The sequence below is a fragment of the Plectrocnemia conspersa genome, unplaced genomic scaffold (genome assembly GCF_051122295.1).
Source record: "Plectrocnemia conspersa isolate PC_06_02 unplaced genomic scaffold, ASM5112229v1 ptg000001l, whole genome shotgun sequence".
NCBI lineage: Eukaryota > Metazoa > Arthropoda > Insecta > Trichoptera > Polycentropodidae > Plectrocnemia > Plectrocnemia conspersa.
The window spans coordinates 1409207-1420000 of NW_028277165.1; the positions used below are offsets into that span (position 1 = coordinate 1409207).

The window sequence follows — 10794 nt, forward strand, 5'->3', positions numbered from 1 at the left end:
AAGAAAAGAATGTATATTTAAACTAATAAAAATTAATTTAAAAAACACCCGCTTCACAAGTTGAGCGGTGGTATGGCAACACTGAGAACCGCCACATAAGAAACAATACAAAATCGCGTTCTGTTATTATATTGGCGCCAGCGGCGAGATCGTGTTTGGGCATATTTACCATGTTCCCTAGCGCGCTCGAGTGATTTTCCATCAAAGATCGTCAATTACCCTTAATCAAAATCTTCATCACTCATCAATATCGTAGCAATAATTGACAATTGCTTCAATAGCTTCTGTAAATGATCATCGACAATTATAATTAACCCTTAAATGTTGTCTTTATTTATCTTCACTCCCATGTTCTTTTCATTATATCGACTGACGGCTCCTATTCATGAGCAAACCCCTCGATACAATTAAACCACAGTTTTATCCGCGCAGAATTGAGGGTTTTCTTAGTCAACCTATCCCATATTTAAGTATTGCGCGTATTATAAGAACTCGCTCATCTAGCAAGTTAAAATTTATAATAATAAAAAACACATACATATTACGACAACTGTAATCCGAGGTTCTATTAGAAACAGAAAAAATGTGTAAACAATCGTTTAAACCAGAGGTCCTTAAACTTTTTGTCTCGTAGACCACTTGCCGTGTTTTTCGGTTTTGGGTAGACCCCCTGCTTGCTTGATATTGATTTTTGCAAATTCATCAACTTCAAATGTGTTTTTGACAGCTGGTATCGTGCTAATCACTTTGAAAGATTTCTACTATCTGTGTATGTGGATTATTCCATTCATTGAAAGCCAAATATAAAGTGGTCTATATCGACCCCTAGGGGTCGATATTAACCATTTTGAGAATCACGGTGGTATATCATTATGTGCAGGTTTTTACAAGTTCAAAATGTATTGCGACCACAAAGCGAATGCCTACATCCAACAACTTACACACTTTTATAAACATATATAATACATTTTTTACTTCATATGTACTTTTATAAATAATGTATATGTCTTTATTTTATAAGATTATAATGTAAGTAGATAGGTACTATCAGTGGTTGTTGAGATCCACTTCAGTGGACCCCCATTTTCATTTCATGGACCCCCCAAATTTTTTTTCGCTGACGTAGACCCCTGGGGGTCGATATAGACCACTTTGGGAATCACTGGTTTAAACTAATCTCTATTAATGTGAACATTAAAAATAATTTTACAAAATATCTATTAATTTAATGTATTTATAATATACATTTTTTTATACAAAATCATTTTACTTTTATGAAATTGCGTTAAAATAATATTTCGGAACATCTTATTTTAATTTAATTTTTTAATAAATTTTATAATTATTATAATAATTATATTTCTCATTTTTATTACAAACAGAATAGACAAGAATAGAAAGCGTCCCACTTAGGGCCAAAAGTATCCGACCATACCCGTAGTTAGGCGAGACTCGCTTGTCTTTGGTTCTTTCTGTAGAGGCTCTTGCCATGGCGGTCGGCAAGAACAAGGGCCTGTCTAAAGGCGGCAAGAAGGGCGTCAAGAAGAAGATGTAAGTACGCTTCGATGCATTTAACGCCAATCGCGACCAGTTTGGAAGACGGATGGCTTATTTTTAACGCCGATTACTGCGGATTCGATCTCGTACCGCATAACCTGTCATTCACCAACACGTCTTCTTAAATCGTTTCGAGTTCAGCTATCAATTCGTCTCAATAATGTTGTTGCATTGAACGTTGGATGTAATAATTGGTGGTTTATCTACAATCTGCACGTTTTTAATCGATAAATTTCATTACCGGGATGTATTAGCATATTGAGGTTATGTTCATTACGAATCATGTTAAATATGGCGACCGGTATAATTTATATCAACGTTGTCAATTTCAAAGTAGTGATATGAAGAATTGAATAATAATTTACATATTTAACGACATGCGGTTTTTCGATATAAAAAAGTACATATGGTACAAATACTCATTTTTTATCGTTTCCAGTGTAGATCCCTTCACCAGAAAGGATTGGTACGATGTGAAGGCACCGTCTATGTTCCCCAGGAGGGAAATCGGCAAGACTCTTGTCAACAGGACTCAGGTACTTGTCGTTGTAGTTACAATTTAACTTATATGTTTAATTAAAATGATGAAAAATCAGCTCGCTTTGATATATACATGAAGAGCAATAAAGTTCCCTAAAGATTTTCATTTCTGATCTATTTTTATATTATAATTTATTTGTATCGTATACTTAAAAGCCATGCTTAATAATATATTTTTATGCTTTATAACACAGGGTACTCGAATTGCTTCCGAGGGCTTGAAAAATCGCGTATTTGAGGTGTCACTCGCCGATCTTCAAACGGAATCGGAAGCCGAAAGGTTTGTTACTGTTATTTTTAACATATTTGATTTATAAAATTCAACATGATGATAACGCAGCTCGCTTTGAAACACATATGAAGAGACTTACAGTTCCCTTTTGATATTTCTTGTCTGAAGTATTAAAAATATTGTTCTAATCGCATCTGTATCACCGCATAGTAGATTTAATTGTTGTTAATTTTATGCAGGTCTTTCCGTAAGTTCCGTTTGATCGCCGAAGATGTCCAGGGTCGCGAAGTACTCACCAACTTCCACGGTATGGACTTGACCACCGATAAATTGAGGTCAATGATGAAGAAATGGCAATCGTTGATCGAAGCCTGCACGGACGTGAAGACGACCGACGGGTACTTGTTGAGAGTGTTCTGCATTGGCTTCACGATGAAGGATCAACTGAGCCAGCGCAAAACTTGCTACGCTCAACATAAACAGGTCTATATCGCGTCTATTTGTAACGTATATTTAGAGTTATATTCGAGCGTAGCTAATGAATTTATTTTATCAGGTGCGCCGAATCCGTAAGAAGATGTGCGAAGTCATCTCCAAGGATGTGACCAGCACGGACCTCAAAGGAGTAGTCAACAAACTGTTGCCCGATTCCATGGCCAAGGATATCGAGAAGTCATCTCAGGGTATATATCCATTACACGATGTCTACATCAGGAAGGTGAAGGTTTTGAAAAAGCCCCGTTTCGACCCAGCTAAGTTGAAGGAACTGTACGAAGAAGGCGGCAGCGTCCCAGTGGCTGCGTCCGGAGAAGCTGGTATGCGCACTGACCGACCAGAAGGCTATGAACCTCCAGTTCAAGAGTCCGTCTAAATGTTAACATCTATAATATAATAAAAAAATACATTTTTAAAAGATTGTTTATTTTTTTTATACACTATGAGTATTGGTAATCGTGGACTGAACTGTAAGTGTATGTTTCTTCAGCTGTGAGATGCACCAATGCAATCAAAATAATAATGGTTAGTTAAACTAGAGGTTATGTAAGATGACAAGATTTTAAAAAATACTTTTGTACCTGCAATGGATTTTTGTTTAGTTGAGGAAACTGCCAGATACACAATGTGAAAGTATTTCATTTTGCCCTATACCTGCTCATGGTTAAATAGTAAAACAATTTATTCCACTAAGACCCTAAAATTGTATTTGTGGACATCTGACTGATGTACTTATAATTAAGGTGACGACGTCTCGGCGGTAGGTTGCAATGTTTATTCGTTAAAAATAAAGAATTTTTCAAGATACAAAATTTATTGTGCTAGCGACATAAAGATTTTTTGAGTTAGGCTAGGTTAAGTTGTGGTACGATAAATAGTAGCCTAATCTTACTCAATACCTTATAAAAACATATTTTGCCTAAAGACAATAGGTTTATATATGGAATTTATCAAGAACTAAGGACATGATAACTTCCGCTGCTTATCAGCATAATTTTTTCACAAAAAATAGACCTTTTAAATATCTCAGATATATTTGTTAGACAGCTATATCCACCATTTCATTGCAAAATGGTATCTATTCAAAAAAATCAAATCTTCGTTAAAAAACATTTTAGAAAAAAAACCAAAGTAAAAATATTTTATATTAAAAATGCTTTTTTCACATTTTTGTCAATTATTTGTTTTTAAGATGCGATCACTGCCGCAGTTTAAAAAATTTATAATTTCTTCTAAAAATAAATTTTGAGTTTATTTTTGCTCAGTTTATTAACCGTGGTAGTATTTTCATTTTTTAACTGCAAATTGGGACCCCTTAAAATGTTAACCCAATAATGTCTAAAAATTCTAATAGATCTCAGTTTTTTGGTATTATTTTTAAATAAATTCAACAGATTTCGCTAGGGCTACCTATTGAGCGATTTATGTATACGCTAATCCTATTTTGAGAAGTATTTGTCACAAAACATTGCAAAAAAACTTTACGTATATAATTAATGGGTGAATTTTTTTAAGCGGCTTCAGGGTTGTCAAATTTAACAATATATTATTATTTTATTTAAATATTAAAATAACCTTTTGACTCATTATTTATGCCACACGCGTTTGAACATATAAATTGAGATAACCATGAAAAAATCGATTTAATTGACAATTCTTTAATTGGTGTACGCGTTATTTTCTAAAAATAAAATAATATAAAATTTAATCAAAAAAATATCCATTTTGTGCTTTGACAACCCTGAACAAGAAGTGGACTTAATCCATCAATTATTCCGCAGCACAACATATGTTATACAAATATATATTATATACAAGGCCACACTAAAACATCTTTAGACCATAAATTGTGTAGGTCAAACCGCTTTTTATGCAATTTTTATAGGTTCTAAAGTTACTGGCCTGGAGCGCTAAATCAAATATTTTGCACTAGTAGTTAGATGGTTAACACTTTGGATACCATGTGCACAAATTTGTGCTTTTCGTCATTTCAACTTCATATAACAAAAGCACACGTTAAACTGCGTATTTACTGTAACGTATTTATTAAGTTCTTTAGCCAAGGATGTTACTAATACTTATTAGCTAAAATAATTTAAATAAATTGATATAAGAAATTCCGGTGGGTCTTTTCAAGGCAATGCTTACAGATTTATTTCTATGAATATATCACTCATATCATGTGTTCGTAACTATTAAATCAGTTATCTATATATGTATATTAAACTATGAATCGCGTATCAAGAAAATAAATATTTGATACTGTTCACAGCGAAAAAATGTCGATACATTGTTACATATTTGATTACAATTTCTTAGGTAGCATATCAATAACAATGATTTACTTCAGTAACTAGTGGTAGTAGTATTAGCGGCAAACCTCATACTGGGGGGATGCTCGTGTGTAAGCATTTCCCCCATTTAAATTTGCCCAAAAAAATACATGTCACTTAATAAAATACATACTACGAATTTAAATTAAATCGAAATAATAATAAAAACGACCACATACTGACTAACTTTTTTACCCCCCTGGAAAAAGCTAAAAAGACGTCCCTTGCTGTCGAATTGGATCTTGAATCTGGTATTTCACAAACTACATCTTTCGTACATAGTACTTGTAGCATGAAATCCATGTGTATTGGAGCACCAACGCCGTTATCGACGACACATCTATATTTTCCGGCAGATTTTCTAGTAACTTTTTCAATTACTAATTGCTCACTTTCTCCTATGCGAATATACTCGTTCTGAAACAAAAAATAAATTAAGAAAACAAGGAAATTATTTTAAGATATATTAGCATTTAAATAAATTTAATACTTTGTTCCATAAAACGAATTGCTTATGCATTTCATAAAGTTAATCTTTGAATATTTTCCACGGAAAAAGATTCGTTGCAAAGAGTTATTCACAAAGTGTTCACTGTTCTGACCTATGCTCGGCCCCGACACGATCGGATTCAGGAGAAAAATAGCCCAGATTTGGTTAATACATGCCGCCACCTCTAAATCAACGAGAGCTAACTAAGGCTTTAAAATGACGGAGGTTTCACGACGCAAAGCTACGACACGAATGATCCATCGGGTATCTATATATAAATAATTTTACCAGTCTTATCCACGTGATGTTAGGATATGGAATTCCAGCAGCGCTGCAACTAAAAAATGCCAGGTCCCCCTTAGGCGTCGTAACATTTCCGGATTCGGGCGTAGCCCTGATCGAAGGTGGCACTAATATTTCAACCGTATGAATTTGCTCTTCATTCTCTTGATTACTTAATTGGCATACATAATCACCGGAATCCTGGAAACAGTCATGATAATATTACTAGTGCCAAGCATCAAATTCCTAACCAAAAATTGAATATACTTGAAGTTTAACTTGAGTTATTTGTAAATTGTATCCATCTACTAATCTAAAACGATTGTTCCTTGTAATCATGATATTTGATGCTGTCAGTACCATAAATTCCTTTTTCCAAACTATTACCATTGATCCTTTTAATAATTAAATTATGTATAATTAGAATATCCAGTGGCTTATATTTATCTAATAGCAATATTTTACCAAGATTCTGAACTTGACATGGAAGTAAGAGAGTATCTCCAATGACGGCTCGGTAAGTCTGCCCTTTTGATAGAAACTTCGTTTCATCTTCTGAAATATGTTTGAAATGTTTTTGTATATAATATCGCGATATTTAAAATATATTTTTATTTTGCACTCTGACCTTTTATCGTTGAATTCCATGATAAAAAACATAATTGGCATCTGAATATAAATTGATACAAAAAATCTTACCTTTATGCTGTTGTGCAACAACAGTATACAGCCAGCAGGTAGCCAAGATAACCAGTGCTTTCCACGCGTTGCTCATGTTTAAGATTTTCTTTATTATTTATGGTTTTACTAACGATTCGGTAAATATATTCCTGTCATGGAGACGGTCTATAACCGACTGATGCTGTTATCACAATAAACTCGCCTAATTATCAGTTAAATATTTTGAGTAGATATTTTCATTAGTTTTTAAATTATTAGTAAATGCCTAATTGTGATATTTCGCATAAAATATGATTTCAAAATATATGTCGCCACGGTGGCTGATTTTAATATTTTTCTATGACACAGGAAGGGTTAACATCTGTGTTTAGTGACGCATATTTCATGGACAATTTAGGTAAAAATATGTATGAATGGAGATAAAATATACTCATAAATTATGTCACAGATTTAAGGGGGTAAGAAAATCTCGACAGTGTGAAACAGGAGTCTGGCTCTCAATTAAATCTTGTGACAGGGGGGTTGGATAAGAAATTAACGATAAACATGTGACATCATTTATGAAAGCCGCCTAAGCAAATTAAAAGAAAAAGTCAGTGTTTTACTGTAAATTAACTTATATACGGTAATGGTGTGCGAACAATTTGCTGTACATTAGTTCACGTGCTATGTGTGTACGCAAATATCGCTTTGTTACGGGGCGAAAAGACGGCAAACTTGTCATACGTCCGGGTCAAGTCCAAGAGGAGAGATTAGTGCGTTGGACTCTTAATTAAACGCGTACTTTAGATACGCTGAATCTACAGTTCGTGAGTATTTAAAATCAGCACGCACAACTTTAAACGTCAACAGATTTTGAATTTTTCAAACGTTTTGAAATGCCCCAACACAATTTGGTTTTAAAATTCTGGATTTCAATTATGCTATATCGTTGATTGTTTTTACCTAGCTAATGCAATATAACTATTGTGCGTTAAATAACTGTTTCTAGATGTAATTGAGTAACAATTTTGACGTACTGAAAATATTGAATGACGTGGCTTTTAACTTTAAAATATTGCAATTTCTGATATGACATACCTTAGTTTTTATGGTTAAATATATATATATATATATATATATATATATATATATATATATATATATATATATATATATATGACTTGCTTTAAAGTAGGACTATTCACTTTCATCCTAGATATTAAATATAAATTGTTGTTTTTGATAGAGTGTTACAATAATAATTGTAAGAATGTATTTTAATACAATTAATTATAAGCATTATATATTTGATGTCCCAGTTCTAAATTTGAAAAAAATAATAAATTAATTATTATTAAAATATATTTTTTAGGTTAATTCTTACATAATGTGATATATCTTGTTTACATTTTAAAATGTATTATCTAAATTGTAAACGTGCTGAAATAAAAATGTTTTTACTTAGTAAAATATTTTTTTATGGCCATTTTTTGCCGTTTTACGACCAAACCTAATCTGACAGCTGATAAGGGAGGCGTAAAATGAGTAAACAAACGATTACAACAGGAGACCCACTTGAGACTTGAGCGTTAAAATGGCCGAAGTGAGTTGAAATCGCTCGAATGAGCCGTCGGGTACGTTTAAAGGCGGCCCAAAGGCGCTGTTACGACCTGGCGCCCCGCCGGCCTATCTTCATCCTCGCTATACTCTTCCTAGTCTCGATGCTTCTCCTACCGCAAGTAAGCGTTTAACGAAATTTGACACGCCCTCATTTCAATCATCAAACAGTTTTAAACGATAAACTTGCAGATTTACATGCTTTACTACAGCACTGACGAAAAAAACTGCAGGCGCGGATGTTGCGCAAACATCGGTTCCGTTTGTTTACCATGCGAGCCCTTCGACGTGGTCTATACCTGGGTTAACGGTACGGATCCAATATTACTCGAATCCATGAAGACGTATTCAGAAAAGGAAGGAATATATAGCGAAGAAGACTTGTTAACGTCCAGATTCGACGATAAACAAGAGTTGAAGTATTCTTTGAGGTACGTACATTTATTTATTTTTAGTTATGTCTTATATTAACGAGCGATTGTCATTTGATAGGTCGCTTGAAAAATATGCTCCATGGGTGCGCAACATCTTTTTGGTGACTGCCGGACAAATTCCGTCCTGGTTAAACATTCACAATAATTGGAACAGTAATGAAGAGTCTCGTCTCATTGTAATATCGCACGAAGATATAATACCTAGTGAATTTTTACCGACGTTTTCGAGTCCTGCTATCGAATGTTTTCTACACAAGTAAGTCTTTATTTAGCATTTTAAAATCGATAAACATTTTAATATTTTTTGCTATGCCAACAAAGCGTAATTATTTTATTTAATTACCTTTTGACAGTAGTATAAATCAGTGACTAACAACCTGGGGCGATTTGTTTCTTCGATCTTTGGCCTCTGCATTCTTTTACTATGGGCAAAATTTTTTTATCAAAACAAAGAAAACTAACAAAGCTTCAAAATGATACCGACCGTGTTGATTCAACGGGAGCTGATGACAGACTAGTTTCAAAGTAATGCAACAAAGAAATGATATTTCTTTTCGCTTTACCTAATTACTACGTATGGAAAAGTTGAAATCGTATAATTTTTCTATCACCTGCCATATAAATTATATTTTCACTAATAAAAATATATATCTACCAGTAAAAATGTATTTCAATATGATTTCACTGAAATGACATATTTAAAAAAAAAAATTGTATATATATAAAGCTATTTTTTTATAACAAATATGAAGCTCAATTAACTATTTTATATTTTTGTTACAGAATCCCAGGTTTATCAGAAAGATTTTTATATATTAACGATGATATTTTTCTTGGAGCACCAGTATATTTGACTGATTTTTATTCACCCACTGATGGTTACGAAGTCTACACGGCATGGAGTGTCCCCGATTGCGCTCAAGGCTGTCCGTGGTCATTCTTAGGTATGCTAATCGATTAAACTCGATACAGCTATAGCGTTGTTTTAATGTTTTATTTTTTTAAAGGTGATAGTTCTTGCGATCAAGCTTGTAATAACGTGGCGTGTGATTACGACGGCGGTGATTGTTTGGGTAACCCCATATCGAAAAACGCCAACGTCGGTAATCACTTGGAGTACTTAGGCGACTACGCCGACAATCCTTTCTTCGACGAAGACGATAAAGCCGATTATGGCGAAAACGAAAACATCGGCAGGTATCCGGGGCTAGAAGAGAAGGCCGACGCTAAATTGCTACAAGCCAGACAGGTCGAGGACGGACAGCTACTGCAGCAGTTGATAATCCAAGGCACCGGTAATAAGCACAAGGATCCCAATCGTAAGGGTAGAAAGTTGCAAAGTTACAATTCCAGGCACTTGATGAGTGTCGACGTACCAAACATAACCGTATCTAGTCCACAGTCACAAAAATTAGAAATTAATCATAAATTTAGCATCAAAGATGGACGTAGCGTCATTAAAATTAATAAGAAGAAATCTGTACCTTATACTTCAAAGAAGAAAAACGCAATAAAAGATATTCTTAAAAAAGCTAATAACAACACTAACATCACAAACATTGTTCATAATTTTAATAATAATATCATCAACGAAAATAAGTCCACAAAGAAAAAGAAAAACGTCGACTCTATGTTTAACGAGAGAGAAGCGCAACATCAATACAGCGATCTAAGGAAATTAGACACTTATGCTAAATCACTAATACATACTAATAAAATATTTAATAAGGTAAAACATATTATCGTCGACGATAATCCCGAGCGATGTTTATCAATCGAATTATCTTTGATGTATATTTTTAGATATACGGCTTCCAAAATAGAAAAGTTCCAGCGCACGTTCCATTCTTAATGGAAAAGAAAACTATTGAGAAGATGCACGAGAAATTTTCAGAATTCATAGAAGTTACAAAGAAGAATAAGTTTAGAAGACCGAATGACTTTCAATTTGCTTTTGCTTATTACCATTATCTGATGAGCGAAAGAGAAGAGTATACCATTGAAGAAATATTTGACGTATATGACACTGATAAAAGTGGGTATGTATAGATTCAAAGTTAAAATTTGGTCCTCTTACGATTTATGGTGGTCCGACCAATTTAATATAAAACTTGTTTTAAAGCAAAAAACTATTTTTTTTATATTATATTT

At 33.6% G+C, this 10794-nt stretch overlaps 3 protein-coding genes and 1 long non-coding RNA gene across 6 annotated transcripts in view; 2 read left to right on the forward strand and 2 right to left on the reverse strand.

Annotated features, from left to right (window-relative positions):
- Positions 1-1437: 1437 nt before the first annotated feature.
- On the forward strand, positions 1438-3242 carry RpS3A (ribosomal protein S3A). The gene is made up of 5 exons (XM_088198589.1): positions 1438-1551; positions 1997-2093; positions 2292-2377; positions 2569-2812; positions 2886-3242. Exons 1-5 carry the CDS (start codon positions 1490-1492, stop codon positions 3198-3200), a joined length of 804 nt encoding a protein of 267 aa, XP_088054715.1. The 5' UTR covers positions 1438-1489; the 3' UTR covers positions 3201-3242.
- Positions 3243-4840: 1598 nt separating this feature from the next.
- Positions 4841-7277, reverse strand: LOC148238325 (neurotrimin-like). The gene is made up of 5 exons (XM_088198598.1): positions 6629-7277; positions 6395-6484; positions 6197-6324; positions 5936-6130; positions 4841-5574 (listed from the first exon to the last, which is right to left on the reverse strand). The coding sequence occupies exons 1-5, from the start codon at positions 6702-6704 to the stop codon at positions 5290-5292; spliced, it is 774 nt and encodes a 257-aa protein (XP_088054724.1). The 5' UTR covers positions 6705-7277; the 3' UTR covers positions 4841-5289.
- An 821-nt stretch (positions 7278-8098) lies between these two features.
- Positions 8099-10794, forward strand: part of Gnptab (N-acetylglucosamine-1-phosphate transferase subunits alpha and beta) — a 6857-nt gene continuing 4161 nt past the window's right edge. Inside the window, exons 1-6 of one of the 3 annotated variants that reach the window (XR_015811492.1) lie at positions 8099-8331; positions 8402-8640; positions 8702-8899; positions 9427-9587; positions 9651-9938; positions 10447-10682. Coding sequence is in view for 1 of the 3 variants with exons in the window: in XM_088198665.1 (XP_088054791.1) it covers positions 8215-8331; positions 8402-8640; positions 8702-8899; positions 9427-9587; positions 9651-10372; positions 10447-10682 (1673 nt within the window). In the remaining 2 variants the exon portion in view is untranslated. Of the gene's footprint in view, positions 8332-8401; positions 8641-8701; positions 8900-9426; positions 9588-9650; positions 10373-10446; positions 10683-10794 lie in introns of all 3 variants that reach the window. The other 2 variants (XR_015811493.1, XM_088198665.1) reach the window with 2 other exon arrangements.
- Positions 8928-9159, reverse strand: LOC148238327 (uncharacterized). The gene is made up of 2 exons (XR_015811494.1): positions 9128-9159; positions 8928-9065 (listed from the first exon to the last, which is right to left on the reverse strand). It is a non-coding gene; the product is annotated as an uncharacterized LOC148238327 (long non-coding RNA).